The 20,640-nt window shown below is 43.7% G+C and overlaps 1 protein-coding gene across 1 annotated transcript in view; it reads left to right on the forward strand.

Moving 5' to 3' along the window:
• MALRD1 (MAM and LDL receptor class A domain containing 1) overlaps positions 1–20,640 on the forward strand; it is a 500,726-nt gene that overhangs the window by 60,844 nt on the left and 419,242 nt on the right. Inside the window, exons 7-9 of the mRNA XM_044295614.1 lie at positions 11,323–11,429; positions 12,876–13,001; positions 17,496–17,705. Of these exons, the coding sequence (XP_044151549.1) occupies positions 11,323–11,429; positions 12,876–13,001; positions 17,496–17,705 (443 nt within the window). The remainder of the gene's footprint in view (positions 1–11,322; positions 11,430–12,875; positions 13,002–17,495; positions 17,706–20,640) is intronic.

The raw sequence follows: 20,640 nt of genomic DNA on the forward strand, positions 1-20,640 counted from the left end.
CAATGGACTGTTGCAGTGGTGGCTGACGTGAAGCCTCATTCTCTGCTATGACATGCAGACTGATTCTCTGCTGACATGAAGCCAGATTCTCTGTTACGGGACCTCTCTCCTCTGCCTGTGTGTGTGCTGGGCCTAAATATATGCCAATGGACTGTTGCAGTGGTGGCTGACGTGAAGCCTCATTCTCTGCTATGACATGCAGACTGATTCTCTGCTGACCTGAAGACAGATTCTCTGTTACGGGACCTCCCTCCTCTTCCTGGGTGCTGGGCCTAAATATATGCCAATGGACTGTTGCAGTGGTGGCTGACGTGAAGCCTCATTCTCTGCTATGACATGCAGACTGATTCTCTGCTGACATGAAGCCAGATTCTCTGTTACGGGACCTCCCTCCTCTGCCTGGGTGCTGGGCCTAAATATATGCCAATGGACTGTTGCAGTGGTGGCTGACGTGAAGCCTCATTCTCTGCTATGACATGCAGACTAATTCTCTGCTGACATGAAGACAGATTCTCTGTTACGGGACCTCTCTCCTCTGCCTGGGTGCTGGGCCTAAATTTATGAAAATGGACTCTTACAGTGGTGGGTGACGTGAAGCCAGATTCTCTGCTATGGGACCTCTCTCCAATTGATTTTGGTTAATTTTTATTTATTTAATTTTTATTTTAATTCATTTCCCTATCCACATTTGTTTGCAGGGGATTTACCTACATGTTGCTGCCTTTTGCAGCCCTCTAGCTCTTTCCTGGGCTGTTTTACAGCCTTTTTAGTGCCGAAAAGTTCGGGTCCCCATTGACTTCAATGGGGTTCGGGTTCGGGACGAAGTTCGGATCGGGTTCGGATCCCGAACCCGAACATTTCCGGGATTTTCGGCCGAACTTCTCGAACCCGAACATCCAGGTGTTCGCTCAACTCTATTCCTGACCACTGCTCTGCATGCTTCCTTCTGAGCGCGGACCTGGCAGCATCAATCAGCGTCACCAGGCACGTCTGTTGAGCCCGCTCCTCATTGGCTCAGCATGAGGTGTAAGGCTACTTTCACACTTGCGTTCGGGGCTCCGCTTGTGAGTTCCGTTTGAAGGCTCTAACAAGCGGCCCCGAACGGATCCGTACAGCCCCAATGCATTCTTGTGGATGCGGATCCGCTCAGAATGCATCAGTCTGGCAGCGTTTGGCCTCAGCAGGCGGACACCCGAACGCAGCTTGAAGCGTTCGGATGTCCGCCTGGCGTGCGGAGGCAAACGGATCCGTCCAGAGTTACGATGTAAGTCAATGGGGACGGATCCATTTGACGATGACAAAATATGGTGCAATTTCAAACGGATCCGTCCCCCATTGACTTTCAATGTAAAGTCTGGACGGATCAGTCTGACTACAAATTAGACTTAGACTTTTTCCTGAAATATAATGCAGACGGATCCGTTCTGAACGGACACCATCGTTTGCATTATAGGAGCGGATCCGTCTGTGCAGATACCAGACGGATCCGCTCCGAACGCAAGTGTGAAAGTAGCCTAATGCTGCTGCCCTGCAGTCCTCCTCAGCCTGCACTCTGAGTTTTGACAGATGTAAATAAACAGGGGGGTGGAGAGCTTGGCCCACCTCAATGCTGGCCTATTCATTCATAGTAGAAATAGTTGTGCAGCGTAGACGTAGGGGGAGGCGGGGCCTTTCATGCGCTCCGGGCCCCTCTGTGCCACGGGCCCCATAAAAGTGGCGTACCCTGCCTATATTGGTGGTACGCCACTGCATACAGGCCTTACAGCTGCTACACAGACAGGATCCATTTTGCGTCTAATTTTTCCTACCTTCTGACAGATCAGAAGAAAGGTCAAATAAATCATGATGTCGACCAGACCGAAAGCCAAAATAGTGGACCAGTCATGAAGTGGAGAGGGTGGAATCAGCATGAGAAGTCCACAGAGTGGACCTATGACATAGTGGTGAGGTGGAAGCAGCATGAGTAGGCCACAGAGTGGCACAACGACCCAGACTGGAGGTGGCAGCAGCATGAGTAGGCCACAGAGTGGCACAATGACCCAGACTGGAGGTGGCAGCAGCATGAGTAGGCCACAGAATGGCACAATGACCGAATCTGGAGGTGGCAGCAGCAAGAGTAGGCCACAGAGTGGCACAACAACAGAATCTGGAGGTGGCAGCAGCATGAGTAGGCCACAGAGTGGCACAATGACAGAGTCTGGAGGTGGCAGCAGCATGAGTAGGTCACAGAGTGGCACAACGACAGAGTCTGGAGGTGGCAGCAGCATGAGTAGGCCACAGAGTGGAACAATGACCTAGTCTGGAGGTGGAAGCAGCATGAGTAGGCCACAGAGTGGCACAACGACAGAGTCTGGAGGTGGCAGCAGCATGAGTAGGCCACAGAGTGGCACAACGACAGAGTCTGGAGGTGGGTGGCAGCAGCATGAGTAGGCCACAGAGTGGCACAATGACCGAATCTGGAGGTGGCAGCAGCTTGAGTAGGCCACAGAGTGGCACAATGACCGAGTCTGGAGGTGGCAGCAGAATCAGGAAGCCACAGAGTGGCACAATAACAGAGTGTTGATCGACCAAGATTCTCCTTGGGGAACCTGCCTGGCATGAACAGGCCTCTAGTAGCTACAAACAATGACAAGACAAAGCGTCAAGATAGCTTTAACGCAGCAGATTTATCATGGAGACATCATGGAGATTTTACCGCATATAACCGCAGCGCTGACCGCTGAATACATTTAGTTTTTCGACCGAAATACAGATGTAGCAGGGGTAAAACATACTCTTAAGGGTACTTTCACACTTGCGGCAGAGTGATCCGGCAAGCAGTTCCATCGCCGGAACTGCCTGCCGGATCCGTCAAAACGTATGCAAATTGATGGCATTTGTAAGGCTGATCCTGATCCGTCTTACAAATGCATTGAAGTGCCAGATGCGTCTTTCCGGTGTCATCCGGAAAAACGGATCTGGCATTTATTTTTTTCACATTATTTTCCTAGGAAAAAAAATGCCGGCATTCAGGCAAGTGTTCAGTTTTTTTGGCCAGAGATAAAGAGATGGGTACTTTCACACTAGCGTTTTTCTTTTCCGGCATAGAGTTCCGTCCTAGGGGCTCAATACTGGAAAATAACTGATCAGTTTTATCCCCATGCATTCTGATTGGAGAGCATTCTGCAGAAGTGAAATGTGTATACCCGTATTTTTCGCCCTATAAGACGCACTTTCCCCCCCCCAAAAGTGGGGGAAAAATAGCAGTGTGTCTTATGGGGCGAATGCTGCTGATTTTGAATGATTTTCAATGATACACCTGCCGTGATGCCGCGCGGCGGGTGTATCAGCTGTGAGGGAGGAGGGGCTGGGGGCCGGCATCTGCTTTTATAATGACAGCGGGGCCCGTGCAGTGACTGTATTCTACTACACGGGCCCCGCTCACTGTATAATCGTATCTGTAATAGTTAATTGTTATGTATATAATTGCATAATCAGCGCCTGTATTACTTACAACTACAAGCGCTCGGTAGGTAGCAGAGAGGAGGGAGGAGGCAGGCCGGGAGGACGGGCACTGGCTCCTGCGCCGCCCACTTTACGAATGAAGCAGGCGGCGTAGGCATATGACGTAGTGACTCACGCTGCCAGTGCCCGTCCTCCCGGCCTGCCTCCTCCCTCCTCTCTGCTACCTACCGAGCGCTTGTAGTTGTAAGTAATACAGGTGCTGATTATGCAATTATATACATAATTAACTATTACAGATACGATTATACAGTGAGCGGGGCCCGTGTAGTAGAATACAGTCACTGCACGGGCCCCGCTGTCATTATAAAAGCAGATGCGACCCCCACCCCCTGTATTGAGGGTCATTCACTACAGGGACACTGTTATGGAGGGGATCTGTGGATGACAAATAGCATAAGATGCTATATATGTGTCATCCACAGATCCCCCCCATAACTGTGATACACAGATCCCCATAACAGTGCCATCCAAAGACCCCAATAAGAGCCACCCACAGATCCCCCATAAGTATCACCCACAGATCACCCATAAGTGTCACCCACAGATCCCCCATAGGTGTCACCCACAGATCCCCCATAAGTGTCACCCGCAGATCCCCCATAAGTGTCACCCACAGATCCCCCATAAGTGTCACCCACAGATCCCCCATAACAGTGCGTCACCCACAGATCCCCCATAACAGTGTGTCACCCACAGATCCCCCATAACAGTGCGTCACCCACAGATCCCCCATAACAGTGCGTCACCCACAGATCCCCCATAACAGTGCGTTACCCATAGATCCCCATAACAGTGCGTCACCCACAGATCCGCCATAACAGTTCACCATCCACAGATCCCCCATAACAGTGCGCCATCTACAGACCACAATTAGTTCAAAACCCACCAAAAGCATACCTTTTGGTTCAAAATATTATTTTTCTTATTTTCCTCCTCAAAAACCTAGGTGCGTCTTATGGGCCGGTGCGTCTTATAGGGTGAAAAATACGGTATATATTTTTCTTGTAGTACTGATATATGATACTAAAGATACTAAGATACAGTCCAGATCAAAACCACTTGAGAAATGGCAAAAAATCATATTTTACATTGTTGGATCTTAACAAGGTTCCAAGTAGAGCTTCAACATGCAACAAGAAGAAATAAGAGTGAGACAAAAAAAAATTTGAGCATTCAATTAATTGAAAATAACGATTAAACTGAAACAGGCTGTTTTTCAGATGATCCAAATTTTAGGACCACATGCCTTTAAAAGGACAAATCTGTGCAAAGATGTGTATTCATTGTCATTTTCTGTCAGGTAGTCACACGTTGTGATGGCAAAGGCAAAAAAAAATCCCTTTTTGAACGTGGTCGGGTTGTTGAGTTGGGACGCAGTATGACAGTCATTTGTAATTTCTTAAATGATCCTGAGGGTTATGGAACAAAAAAGTCAAGTGGAAGACCCAAAAAAATTTCCTCAGCACTGAGCCAGAGGATCCAATTGGCTGTCCGTCAAGACACTGGACGATCCTCGACCCAAATTAAGGCCCTTACTGGTGCTGACTGCAGCCCCATAACCATCAGACGGAATCTGAGACTGAAGGGCTTCAAAAACAAAAAACGTTTTCAAAGACCTCGTCTCCTTGAACGTCACAGAACTGCTCGTTTGGACTTTGCAAGGGAGCACCAAACATGGGACATTCAAAAGGTGGAAGAAAGTTTTATTCTCTGATGAGAAAAAATGTTACCTTGATGGTCCTGATGGTTTCCAACGTCACTGGCATGACAAGCAGATCCCACCTGAGATGTTTTCTACGCGCCACAGTGGAGGGGGCGCCATAATGGTCTGGGGTGCTTTTTTCTTTCAGTGGAACAATGGAGCTTCAGGAAGTGCAGGGGCGTCAAACGGCCGCTGGCTATGTCCAGATGTTTCATAGAGCATTCCTCATGACTGAGGGCCCTCGCCTGTGTGGTAACGACTGGGTTTTTTAACAGGACAACGCTACAGTACACAATGCCCGCAGGACAAGGGACTTCTTCCAGGAGAATAACATCACTCTTTTATCCCATCCTGCGTGTTCCCCTGATCTAAATCCAATTGAGAACCTTTGGGGATGGTTGGCAAGGGAAGTTTACAAAAATGGACAACAGTTCCAGACAGTAGATGGCCTTCGTGCGGCCGTCTTCACCACTTGGAGAAATGTTCCCACTCACCTCATGGAAACGCTTGCATCAAGCATGCCGAAACAAATTTTTGAATTGATAAACAATAACGGCGGAGCTACTCATTACTGAGTTCATGTTTGGAAGTTGGAATTCTGTTTTGGGGGGTTTCGTTTTTTTTGGAGGTGTGGTCCTAAACTTTAGATCAGCTGAAAAACAGCCTGTTTCAGTTTATTAGTTGTTTTCATTAAATTAAATGCTCAAAAAATGTTTTGTCTCACTCCCATTTCTTCTCGTTGCACGTTGAAGCTTTACTTGGAACCTTGTTAAGATCCAGCCATGCTAAATATGATTTTTTGCCATTTTTCAAGTGGTCTTAAACTTTTGATCAGGACTGTATAAGCCACTAAAGGCTTTTCAACATAGCACTTGCAGCCCAATAACAAATAGCTGGAATGACAAAGCTGTCTAATGGCTATTTGGATCCCCAAATAATCTTTTCCTGCAATTGTAAATCGCTTTCCTATCAATGTTCCTAGCGCCTTCTGACGTCTCTCCCTGCACTAAGATGCTGTGAAATAACTCCTCCCTATTCTTTCGCTGCACTTATAAATCATTTTTTATGTCTTTTTTTTTTTTCCACAATGAGGTTTTCCAATTGCGAGTCCCTAACACCTTCACACGTCTGTCCCTGCACTCTGAACGCTGGAAAATGGCAGAATCTAAAAAGGCTGCCGTATTTATAGGGCTGTGACATCACAGGGCTGGCTGGCTGCTGATTGGCTGCATTCAGGCATGTCAATCTGGGTGATCATTTAAGCCACCATTCAAGGAAAAATGTGTTTCGTTACCACGAAGCACGAGGAAATTCACATTTCTTGCAAATAGAATTTTTCCTGAAATTCTAAACGAATTCCACTTTGTCAACTTTGATTAGCTCATCTCTAGCCTTTACCTTAATAATAGCAACCTCCTCTGGTAATAACAGAGAGTTCATAAGTTCAAGTACAGAGTCTTTACTTTTAATTGGCTGGCCTGCTGATGTTAGAAAGTCTCTAGCCTGCCATATGGGTCCACAGTCATGTGCAATACCAAAAGCATACCTTGAGTCCGTGTAGATGTTCACCTTCTTCCTTTTGGCCAATTTACACGCCTCAGTGATTGCCTTCAGCTCCGCCTCTTGCGCTAACATGTGAGGTGGCAGTGGATCAGCTATCGCTACCTCATGCTGTGTGACCACTGCATATCCAGTGTGGAACCAGCTGTCCTCTCTCTCATGGACCTGCTTCCATCTACAAAATACTCAACATCAGGGTTATCAAGGGGGTTTTCATGTACGCCACTGGCGACAGGATCTAATCTGGCTGAAAAGTACTCCACTGGTCGCTGGCGGTCGCCATGTTTCTGAGTGGCACAGCCGTGCTGTGACCCTGCATTTCTGAACAGAACAGGTGAAATTCCTCGTCAGATTTTGGAATACCCAGGGCTGGGGCCGAGGTTATGCACAGCTTCAATGTATGAAAATTATTCACTGCCTCTTCTGTCAGGAGAAATGGGTCAGATGACAGACAATCATACAGAGGTTGCATTAACATGGAGGCATGTCTAATCCAGGGGCGACAGTATGACACCAGCCCCAAAAACACCCATAGGCTTTGTGCTCCTTTGGGCACTTGTATCCTTTCAACAGACTCCTTTCTTTCTGCGGTTAGGTGGCGAGCTCCATGGTAGAGGCAGTGTCCTAGAAATACAACCTTGTTTTTACAAAACTGCAGCTTCTGTTTTGAGGCTTTACACCCGTTCTGATGTAGGAAAATTAAAAGAGATATAGTTGCTTCAGATCAAATTTCATTGGTTTCAGCACGCAGGAGCAAATCATCCAGGTATTGTAACAGGACCTCTGAGCCGGGCGGTGCCCAGTCTGTAAGGACAGATTGCAGAGCCTGTGTATACATGGTCGGGGAGTTCTGAGCTCCTTGAGGCAGGACAGTCCAAGTATACTGGTTACGCTTAAATGTAAAGGAAAACAGATACTGAAATTCTTGATGCAACGGGACACTAAAGAAAGCATTTGCCAGATCTATCACTGTGAAACACATAGCAGTGGATGGAACTTGTGACAGTAGGGTATGTGGGTTTGGCGCTATTGGAGTTTGTAAAACTGTCACCTTGTTAACTTCTCTAAGATCATGAACCATCCTGTAGCTGACAGGCTGTCCCTTAACTGGTTTCTACTTTATTGGGAACAGTGGGGTATTAGCGGGAGATACTGTTTTTATCACTACACCAGCCTGGAGAAAAGCATCAATTTGACTGGCCACTGCTATCTCCTGGGCATGACTGCTTCACTTGAGGGGGCTGACATCCTGGCTTAAGATGCACAGTGACCGGAGACACAGGAAGTTTCCCTATATCTGTTTTTGATGTTGCCCATAAATCCTTCGGTACCATCTCAAGAACAGCCTGGTCTACAAGGGTTAATTCTGACGGTTCAGTCTCAGGCAGGGACAGTAACGCTATTAAGGGACATAATACTTCCTCTGGGGCCCAGAATTCTACACGGGTAGTGCCATCGGGGTAAAAGTGTATGTGGGCTCCCAGAGCTTGCAAAACATCAGGCCCTAAAAAAGGTTCTGGCAGGTTTTCTTTAACTAACAATTGGGTAACAACCATACTGTCTTTTATCTTTAGTTTAACTGGTTAAGATTCATGGACAAAAACGGTTTCTTCTGTAAATCCCACAGCCGTTACATAACAAGGGGTTAACTGATAAGGCTGCAAGAAACTCTGGTCTACTACTGTTTTGGCTGCCCCCGTGTCAACCAGGAATGGTACTGTCTTTCTGTTTCTAAGTATACAACAATCTACCTCGTACAACTTCTCCTCGCCATCCCTCAGTTTCAACCTCACAAGCTACTTTTATCCATATTTCAACCACTTCTTCACATCCTTGATCCTTAATCCAACCACAATGTGTCCTACTGAATCTTTCCCAGACTAGCTTCCTCAAAGCTTCCTCCCTAAATCAGGGTGCCACCTTACTTTTACTCCTAGGATTAAGATTCCCATACTTCATCCCTGCCTTCTATAACACTCTGTCCACATTCTTCAGACCCTCCTTACCTCCTCTTTCCTTCACCAATGTTTTGCCTGTCTTATAACCTTCGGGTAAACTAAAATTATTCCCCATTACTCCTCAACTGTACCAGAACAACTATAGAAAGTAACTAAATTCAGACGTCTGTTTCCCCTCAGTTTCCTCAGAGCTTCCTCACTATATCACCTAGAGTCACTCTGTTACTGAGCCTCAGTTTCCTCAGAGCTTCCTCACTATATTACCTAGTGTACTCTGTTATTCCCTTTCTATAATGTTCTGCAATTTTCCAACCACAGTAAAGAACAAACAAAACGTATACCGTGACTCCTAAAGCCTGACCAAAAACATGCCAATCAAAGTTACTCATGATCAGAAACTAAACCCAACAATCATAGGTATTTTCAGCTTTCAAGGTTCTTTATCAATATGGACTCGACTGTAAAAGTACTCTATACGGCAGGTGGGGGGTGTCGGACCCCTGCTGATCTGATATTGATGATCTATCCTAATGAAACACAATGAATATGAATGAAGTCCTGGAAAAGCCCTGTAAAGGAATATTTTGGAAAGGTCATCAATATCAGATTGGTGGGGTCTGACTCCTGACCACTGCATTCGGATCAACTGTTATATATGCAAGTGAACTGATCCTGGGCATCTAGGGCGCACAATACTGTATGTGGACATCCTTTTCTTTGAGATAAAATTCTCAAAGAAATAAAATAACTTTGGTATGGTTAATATAGTGAAATAAAAAAATGTCAGTATACTTATTTTACATAATTAACAACATTTCAGTTGGTAAAATCAGGGCAACTAAGCCCCGTCACTGGGAACGACCCGACCTGCCTGGGTACACCCACTTATGGGTGGGATTTCAGTTAGTCCTGCCCATTTTTGGCCAGGGACAGCACAAAGTTGCTGGGACTGTCTCTGAAAATCAGGGACAGTCCCGCCAAATTCAGAACTGTTAGCAACTATGATTTTACTGTTCCTGTTTATCTGCTCTTTCTCGTGATGAGGTGAAGTCCATCAGAACATGTCTTGTGACAATGGAGAAGAAGAACTAACCACTGTGTTGACGTTTCACCCATCGTTGACGTCATGGTCACATGTTGTTTTGTCCATAGTCATCATTCAGATAGCGATGCAGAACGGCAGCTGACCAACAACGTGGGCTTGGTGGAGATAATTAATATGAGCATTACAGTTTCTCAATATATTTCGATTTTTACAGTTTTAAGGCCATGCAAAAGTTACTGTAATCTCCAGAAAAGCCATTTATTGGATTGTTTGAGTTTAGAGAATTTTTTTTAAAGGCAAAATGATGCTCAAAATGGAACGTTGCAGGTGGATGGTGACAACGACACTAAGGCAGGTGATATAATCTGCAATTCTATACTAATAATATGATGCAACAAATAACGTGATGACCTACCAGCACACAACATGAATGTCTCTTAAACGTTTGTGGACAATCTTTATAAACAATATTCAGTTGTCAAGGACAACTAGGGCAATGTGAAGCAGTACACTTTCTTCTATAGGATACAGTTTAACAGTCCTTACACCAGGTGACTTTTTTAAGTAAATATTTGGACTGTCATCAACTTTATGCTGACCTCACTACAGAAGTGCTGATTTCAGCGGTGTGTCATTTATGAGCTAAACGTAAGTGGTTGCTGAGAACCAGCATCATAATCATTGCAGCCCAGGCCTCGAAGAGACAAATCTACCTGAGAAGAGTCATGGTTATTCATAATCTCCTGCTCTCCCGCCCATCTGCTGATGATTGGCAGTTCTCTCCTAGACAGAAAGGGAGAAAACTAGGTAAGTGCCGGTCAATCATTAGCAGGTGGTCAGAGAGAGCAGGAATTTATGACTAACCATGACTCTTCTCAGGTGGCCATGACTCTTTTCCAGGCCCAGTCTGCAATGATTGTGATGTTGGTTTTCGGCAACCACTTACTTTTATCTTATAAATGACAGACCACTAAAATCAATTCACCTGTCTCTACTTTTTGATGCTGTTAGTATGGGTGAGCATAAAGTTGATGAGGGGTTCCCTTTAATCCAGTGCCTGTACTGATATCACGCTGCTCCCCGCTTGTAGTTCACTCCTCCTTTCTTATGAGGCTGGTAGATAGCTGGTGGTCTGGCTTCTGCACAGTTCTTCTCTGAATTGAGCAGGACACACCTGGCTTTCCCCACCTAGGTCTGCAGACACCTCTGTTTATGCTATGTCTCTGTCTAGGACAAACACCACACTCTCTGTCTACTACAGTGTAGGAACTGTCCAGGCTCAAAAACCTTCCCCAACTTTCTCCAGATCTTTGGTTTCACCTCTTGCTGACACACAGCACCTAGACGTTCTGGCAGGCTCTGCATTCAGGGGGAGTGCAGCTGCTCTGAGTGTTACACATATTCCAAACAGGTTCTTGTCACAAAGCCAAGGGTATAGGGCTGAGCCCCCCTATCCAAGAGCCCTATAGCAGCCGCATGTTCTACATAAATGGTGCATCCTTGACAGGACATAGATAAGTTTTACTAATTATGTTTTTTCACCCACTTTTTAGGACACTTCATATACTTTAATGACAACTCTAAACCTGGAGAGGGCATTCCATCATCACAGCTGGAAAGTAACTTTTTGGTGGAGCCTTCTGCCGGAGCTCAATGTCAGGTATTCACTCTCTGGTATATTTAAAGCAGATCGGGCAGATTTTACCCTGTGTTGGAATTCTGATGCACATACTTTTAGGGGGTCTCTTAAAAAGTGGGAAGGGTGGATTGGAAGCAAAGGGCATGACTTAATGTACAATAACAATTCTGGCACAAAATAAATCTAACTAATAGGTGGTATAAACTCTAACTAGACAGTCTAAAGGTGCACCAGATTTATCATCAAGCGTCAACCACTGATGAATCTAATGTGTCTTTAGACACTGTACATACACCTTCAATAGCCTTACAATGCTGGATAAAAAGACTTGTATGTACAGCTGGGTACAGAAGTATTTGGGCAGTGATAGAAACTTCGGTATTTAGCCTCTGTACACCACCAAAAATTGATGTGAAACAAAGTCATGAACATGTGATTGACGTGTAGACTTTCAACTTTGATCCAAGGGGTTTAATGAAAATATTACAGTAACTGTTTATCACTTACATTTTATACATCGTAATCGGACAATTGACTGATAAGCTGTTTCATTGTCCAATGATCCTGTTCCCTAATTATTTCATGACAAAGATATATATTGTCTGGATATTGATTCCAAGTCTCGGATTTGCATTTGATAGCTGTTTATGGGAACTGTCAATATGTGGTCCAAAAATGTGTCATGGAAAGTGAAACAGGGCATTGTTAGGCTAGGGAGATAGCAGAAACTACAGAAGAGGCCAAAGCAACAATTTGGTACATTGTTAAATTGAAGGAAAGGTCCAGAGAACTAAGCTACACCAAAGATAACTAAACTGGGTGATGGGGGACGACTTTGCTTGGTAAAAACCTTTACAACTACTAGCCAAGTCAACAGCACTCTCAAGGAGGTGGGCGTCTCACTGTCAAAGTCTACAATCAAGAGATGTGTTCATGACTGTAAATCCAGAGGGTGTATCTCAAGATACAATCTACTGGTAATACTCTGGAAGTGAAAAAAGTCCAATAAAATCATCCTAGAAAATAACTAAATAAGTCATTTGGTCCTAGAACAGGTTTGGATGGGCAGATAAATCCAACTTCACCAGAATGATGGAAAGAGAACAGCATGAAGAAAGAAAAAAGGGGTCATGGTTCAAAGAACACCACATCATGCATCAAACATGGTGGAGGCAGTGTAATGGCACGGACATCTATGGCTGCCAATGTGGCCAGTGGCATTTACTGATGATACGACTTTGGATAGAAGTAGTAGGGAGAATTGTAGTGTATAGAGCTAAACTTTCTGCTCAGATTCAGCCAATTTTGCAAACTGATAGGTCATTATCCATCCATCTACAATATCCTAACACATACTTTTTCAAATCAACCAAAGAGCTTCTTAAATTAAAGTAATGAAATATTCTTCAATGACCAAGTCAGCCATCTGATCTCAGACTGATTGAGCTTGATTTTCACTTACTGAAGACAACGCTGAAGGCACAAACAGGCAGCAAAGTAAAGGCTAATCAAACCATCTCCATTGAGGAAACTCGGCATCTGATGATGTCCACACCTTCCAGACTTCAAGCAGTCATTGACTGCAAGTTCCAGGTATTAAAAATAATCCTTTTATTTATAATTATTAGAGATGATTGAATTTCCGCTTATGAAATTCGTTTGCAATTTGTTTACTGGTAAAAGCAGAATTGCATTATTGGTTCCGTTACCACGGACCATAACGCAATTGGGCTGCATAATGGATCCGTCCCGTTTCCGTTATGCAGGTGAGTCCTCTCCTGCATAACGGAAACAGGATGGATCCGTTATGAAGCCCATAGACTTCTATTGTGACGGAATGAATAACGGAATGCCTCTAAAGGCATTCCGTTATGCATTCCGTCATATAGAATTGCGTTATGGTCCATGGTAACGGAATGCATAACGCAATTCTGCTTTTACCAGTAAATGAATCGCAAACGAATTTCAAAATATGAAATTCGCTCATCTCTAATATTTATGTTTGTTTATGCAATTCATTTTTGAGCCTGTGAAAAAGCAGACACCATGTAAAAAATGGCAGGAATTCCTCAATGCTTATTGCAATATTTATCTATGCTTTGCTTCAGACATATGGGACTGGTGAACAGAGGCTAGGTTATGAAAATTCTGCCTAAAAATCTGAGATATGACTTGCATTGGGAGCCCCAATTCAAAATCTGAAAAAAGGCCACCACATTATGTGCCACTTATAATACTTGTGTCTTATAAATGAGGTGGAGGGGACTTTAGGCCCTCATAAGCACCAGTACCTGGATATGACTGCTACCTCTGAACCCCTTATAGCTCTAATGCATATTTTCCAACCTTGAGTAATGAAAGCAGAGCCTCTGCACTTGCTCTGGTACTCAGGGCAGCGGCACAGGAGCAAGATTGTCAGGGTAGGCCGAGAGGTCTTCAGGGACACCCTGTCACAGGTACAGAACTCTGCTTGATGAGATGAATTGATCCTTAAAGGGGTTATAGTCCATCATAGTCTCTTTCTAACAAACTTAAAACCAGCCCTGTACCTGACATCACCCCAGAGATCTCCCCATTCACTGCTCCAATTGCTCTGCTAGATTTATTTCTGCTGCAGCTGGTGGCAGTTGAAGGATGTAACTGAGCACGTGCTTCCATCTCAGTGAGCAGGATAAAGAATTTAGAAAAAGAGCAAACAGCAGGTGGCGCTATACAGATGGATTTCAGTGAATAACTCAGAGACCATACTAAATATGTAAGTACACACAATTACAAAAGTATTCAGATCCAGGTGCTGGTTTGAAAAATGTAGAACAAAATATATACAGTACAGATCAAAAGTTTGGACACACCTTCTCATTTAAAGAGTTTTCTTCATTTTCATGACTATGAAAATTGTAGATTCACACTGAAGGCATCAAAACTATGAATTAACACATGTGGAATTATATACATAACAAAAAAAGTGTAAAACAACTGAAAATATGTTATATTCTAGGTTCTTCAAAGTAGCCACCTTTTGCTTTGATTACTGCTTTGCACACTCTTGGCATTCTCTTGATGAGCTTCAAGAGGTAGTCACCTGAAATGGTTTTCACTTCACAGGTGTGCCCTGTCAGGTTTAATAAGTGGGATTTCTTGCCTTATAAATGGGGTTGGGACCATCAGTTGCCTTGTGGAGAAGTCAGGTGGATACACAGCTGATAGTCCTACTGAACAGACTGTTAGAATTTGTATTATGGCAAGAAAAAAGCAGCTAAGTAAAGAAAAATGAGTGGCCATCATTACTTTAAGAAATTAAGGTCAGTCAGTCCGAAAAATTGGGAAAACTTTGAAAGTGTCCCCAAGTGCAGTCACAAAAACCATCAAGCGCTACAAAGAAACTGGCTCACATGCGGACCGCCCCAGGAAAGGAAGACCAAGAGTCACCTCTGCTGCGGAGGATAAGTTCATCCGAGTCACCAGCCTCAGAAATCGCAGGTTAACAGCAGCTCAGATTAGAGACCAGGTCAATGCCACACAGAGTTCTAGCAGCAGACACATCTCTAGAACAACTGTTAAGAGGAGACTGTGTGAATCAGGCCTTCATGGTAGAATATCTGCTAGAAAACCACTGCTAAGGACAGGCAACAAGCAGAAGAGACTTGTTTGGGCTAAAGAACACAAGGAATGGACACTAGACCAGTGGAAATCTGTGCTTTGGTCTGATGAGTCCAAATTTGAGATCTTTGGTTAAAACCACCGTGTCTTTGTGCGACGCAGAAAAGGTGAACGGATGGACTCTACATGCCTGGTTCCCACCGTGAAGCATGGAGGAGGAGGTGTGATCGTGTGGGGGTGCTTTGCTGGTGACACTGTTGGGGATTTATTCAAAATTGAAGGCATATTGAACCAGCATGGCTACCACAGCATCATGCAGCGGCATGCTATTCCATCCGGTTTGCGTTTAGTTGGACCATCATTTATTTTTTAACAGGACAATGACCCCAAACACACCTCCAGGCTGTGTAAGGGCTATTTGACCATGAAAGAGAGTGATGGGGTGCTGCGCCAGATGACCTGGTCTCCACAGTCACCGGACCTGAACCCAATCAAGATGTTTGGGATGAGCTGGACTGTAGAGTGAAGGCAAAAGGGCCAACAAGTGCTAAGTATCTCTGGGAACTCCTTCAAGACTGTTCGAATTTTTTTTTTTTCTTTAACTACAAAAAGGCCAGTACAAAAATGGACCGTCCAAGGGGTCCATATTACAAAACATTTTACATTTATTTAAACATTTGTATTTACCATTTTAACCCAAATACAACCCACCCCAATGAAAAAAGAGAGAGGGGAAAGCAAAAAAAAAAAAAAGACCATTTCAGGTGACTACCTCTTGAAGCTCATCAAGAGAATGCCAAGAGTGTGCAAAGCAATAATCAAAGCAAAAGGTGGCTACTTTGAAGAACCTAGAATATGACATATTTTCAGTTGTTTCACACTTTTTTGTTATGTATATAATTCCACATGTGTTAATTCATAATTTTGATGCTTTCAGTGTGAATCTACAATTTTCATAGTCATGAAAATAAAGAAAACTCTTTGAATGAGAAGGTGTGTCCAAACTTTTGGTCTATACTGTATGTTAAAAAATAAAAAAAAATATATAATTTTTATACCATATATTCTAGAGAAAATACAGTTACAAACAGATTACATTCACTTAGGATTGATTACATCATCTCATAAAAAATTATTTATTGCCATCCAATACCGTTCTGCCAGGTTGATTTATGAACGTGTCTAAGATTAGGCATGACTTGATGAACCACCCCTATAAAATAACATCACCTAAAGAGATCATTATCTCACACAAAATGCAGTAAAACACTTGATAAATTTGTGCCTCAGGTTTTCTTAGAATATCTGACATAATTTATTTGCTGTCTTCTCTCCATCTATAAAAGTGTAGCAAGACCAGGGCCCAGCGACTTTCTTCTTACCTATAATTATTTCTTTGTTATATAGTGTCTTCATATGAAAAATGAAATATGTAGATTGCACAGGTCTGTATGTATAAATGTAATAACTCACCACATCACTGGGAACTGATAAATGCCAGATGATCAAATATTCTGAAATATTGGATATTTAAAATGAACCTGGGAACTATTAATGTTGGAGTGAGGATGGTTAAATGGAACCAAACTCCTCCTTATTACACCACGGATTCTCAAAAACCATGTATTGACATGCTATTCACATGCTCACTTCCATTACATATCCATACAACGGCATCATGGGTGGAGGTATGCAAATTGTAATTTTAATGGTTTTCATATCTTACACTGATGAGAAACTATGCAAACTAGAATAAATGACTGTTACTTATTAAAGGAACCAATAGTAGATTATAATAGGGACATTTGGTAGCCCTGAGCCTGACGTCTCTGCGGCCACATCGCCACCCAAAACGCCCATTACAAGGAAGGAAAGCTGCTTCATTTGACTTGCAGTGCAGGATTATAGGAGCATAGGCGTGCGCCTGGGGTTATGACGGGTGTGCCTGGGCACACCCGAATCAAGCCTACTGGCCGGCGAATACTAATGAGCGCTTCCATTTTGGAAGCACTCATTGGTACCGGAGGACCAGGAAGCGGTGAACGCCGCTATGTACTTACCGCTTCCTGGTCCTCGGCTGTGCAGGGCTGCGCACAGCGTGAGGCGCTTTGTGACGTCACGCTGTGCGCGCCAGTTCAGAGCACAGCCGACAGCAGGAGAAAAAAAGTTAATATGGAGTGGAACAATAGTCATTGCAAATGGAGGGAGGGGGCCAAGATGGTAAACAGCCCTGGGCCTATGATACACTTAATCCGCCGCTGAAAGGAGCACTAAACTTACAGCTTAGTTGCCCTCACCGTCAGTCTGCAGCATTTTCTCCATGTATCTGACATAAATAGTCTTGTAGAAATTCTGCAAAGAATGCCCATCTGGTTACAGCAATGTTAAGTTTTTTGTTTGTTTTTTCTTACTCCCTGCTTTCCAGGAGCCATAACTTTAATTTCTTCATTCAAATAACCATATTAGTTTTTTTTTTTTTTTATTCAGGACTTCTTTGCAGCAGATTTGATTGTGGGCTCCATAGAAGTCAATGGGGAAGCAGAGAAACCTAAACTAAAAACTCTTCTAAAACTTTTAAATCACCAACAAATTACAAATCTGCTGCCAAAACCAACCTGTTTTCAGCTAATGATCTGCTACTTATTTTTCCGCCTATGTGAATATACCCTGAAGATGTATGTCCCTCCATTCCAGTCTGTAAACAGAACCGCTTCCAGAACTCCAGATAAGGCATGCTGTCTTGTTTCACTTCCCCAAATCTACCACAGATCTAATCACAGATAGGCAGAAAAAATTGTGTAGACTGCTTCTGCAGCGTGCCATAGGGGAGAGAAGGGGAAGACATTAATTGTCACATATCTCTAGGCCCCCCCCAACTTATGACCATGTAGGAAGATAAATAATTTGGACAGAAGTCTGGCACATATGCAGCAACCCAGCTAGAAGTGCGGAGATGAAGGTGAGAGTGGTAGTAGTTATAGACCTGATGGTGACTGGGTCCTCACCCTCGCTTCCAGGACGGGTACAGTGATTAGAGGGTTGCAGATAGGAACAGTAGTTGCTTCTCTGGGGCATACCCTCTTTGGAGTCTCCTGGCTGATGGAAGGTGGGGTGCCCTTAATATAGTTTAGCAAGTAAAAGACAGGAGATCGGAGCGAGCACAGTGCAGCTGAACAAGGTAGCAGAGAGTCTTTACTGCAGTGCACAGCTACAAACACCTCCAAACATGATGGAGGCACATATCTTAGTACAGTAGTTAGAACAAGTTCTAGCTGAACCATTGGTTACCTCCAAAGTCTCTATGACAGTGTTTCCCAACTAGTGTGCTTCCAGCTGTTGCAAAACTACAACTCCCAGCATGCCCGCACAGCCAAAGGCTGTCCAGGCATGCTGGGAGTTGTAGTTTTGCAACAGCTGGAGGCACACTGGTTGGGAAACACTGCTCTATGAGATGCAATTACTTACACACGGTGCTAGCTGAGGAGTGCACTTACAGCCAAAATGTCTCCGCAATTCCTTCTGTGGTGTAGATTCTACAAAGCAGCACGGGAAGCTGCAGATTTTTTGAACATGGCGTGCAAAAGCCAGAAAAACCCTAACCAGAGCTATAAGGCCGAGTAGCTGGGGGCATGTACAAATCTCATTGAACACCATAGCAAAACTTAGTATGGGCCCCACCCCACCAAGTTTCCCACTACATGTGCCACAATCACTCCCAAGCAATGTAGAATGCAAAGTGCAATGCTCCCGATTTTCTGATGAATTCACATTTTTTTAATTAAGTATAGAAGACATTTGATTAAAAAAATTGCAATAAAAAGTCACTCCTTGTTTCACCCAGTTTACACGACTCATGTGTCGTAAAAAACGTGGAACAGGTGCATCATAAATATGGTGCTCATTGAACTCATTGAACGGTGCTCATTGAACTCCTTATTTCTCAATGTATTTACACCATACAACTGGCATGAAGGCATTAAAAAATCTCATCCTTCCCTTCTAGGGATGAGCGAATCAACTTCGGATGAAACATCCCAAGTCGATTCGCATAAATCCCATACGGTATTAGAATGTATTGGCTCCTATGAGCCAAAGTTATTACTTTGCGAAGTCTCGCGGGACTTCGGGTAATAACTTCAGAAATGAATTCATGTTTCATCCGAAGTCGGTTCGCTCATCCCTATTCTATTACAAAGTTGGCTGCCTGCAGCCACCACTAGGGTGAGTTCAGTGAATAGGAACTTTTAGAGTTACAATTGACTAAAATGGAAGCTGTAATAATTTTATTGCACATGCCGGCGGGAAGAAGTACAAGGGAGGAAGAAGGATGCTCACTTGATTCTGAAAGGAAGTGGGGGTTCTTGCTCTGATTGGCTAATGAGCCAATCAATGGGGCAGCTGTCAGGGAGGTGCTCTTGCAGAACGACTAGAATGTCATTCTGTGTTGAGCTTTGAATGAGGGTGGATGGGTGCAGTCTGTCTGTTGCAGAAAACAAATCTAGGGACAGTGTACAATCACAATCAAGCTTCTATTCTAGTTAGGGACAGTTTAGGGAAAGGCTAGAGAGAAGAATATTTGTGTAGAATAGGGAAGGGCAGAGAGAGCTTTCAGCCAGGGAGTGACTTCCACGACTTTGTCTGGATGGTGTGGTAGGACTGACATGGGTCAGCATTCTGACCCCATTAAGGCATAATTTGTGGGTGCTTGGTTCCCCAAAAAGCCACCATTTTTTTTCTCCAAATACCATGTGTGTTTAAACACCATCCGTCCCGATAAGGGGCAATTTTTGGAAGCTTTGTAATATGAAGAAGCATAACCTTGTCAACCATGCGTTTACCTTTAGTTATGTATTTCAGTATCACTCTGAGATGATTTTCTATTGCTGTTGTTATGTTTAAAATCTTAGGAAGGGGGGAGAGAAACAAAAATTCTGAAAAAATTTATGAAAAGGGAATTCTGAGTCAGAGGAGATTAGAGGGTGTTATATACAAATTTCCAGGGCAATTGGGTAGAATTTTTGAGAACTTTTTTCAAAAATTCAGCAAAAGAGACCTGAATCTCAAAAGGTTCGATCATCTCTAATCTATAGTTATTAGAAGCTACAGTATAAAAGTAATATTGTTACACCAAATACAGGGCACACAGGAAAGCAACAACATAATAGCAGAATATACTTCTTTAAACTGAATTTTCCTTAAAGCTCTCAGAAAGGCTTCCCTATGGAGCGAGTACACTGGTGCCTGTGCAGTAATTACTTGATTAGTAATTACTTCTGGGAATGTCTTCTGCCATTATTGTTTTACTGCATTTTAAAGGGCAGGAGATGTTGTTGCTTTGTGAATTTGGGAGCTTAGCCCTGCGCAGGAAAAACTTTTGATTTCAATGAAAATGGAAAGTAGCAGACCCGGGAAGGGAGGCACATGCAGATTTACAGCGCCTGAGAATAAATGAAACTTCTTTATTCCACAATGAATAATTTAAAATATTCATCCAGCAAGTCGCCGATTTCTTGACAGAGGAGGCAAATCCCCACTGTTTATTCAAATTGCTCAGTCCCGTTATGCTCGTCCATATGTAGATTCTCAGTAAGTCGTCCAGGTAGATGGATTCTGCTTTCTTTTCATACTGTGA

Source organism: Bufo gargarizans, chromosome 5 (assembly GCF_014858855.1).
Source record: "Bufo gargarizans isolate SCDJY-AF-19 chromosome 5, ASM1485885v1, whole genome shotgun sequence".
Classification (NCBI taxonomy): Eukaryota; Metazoa; Chordata; class Amphibia; order Anura; family Bufonidae; genus Bufo; species Bufo gargarizans.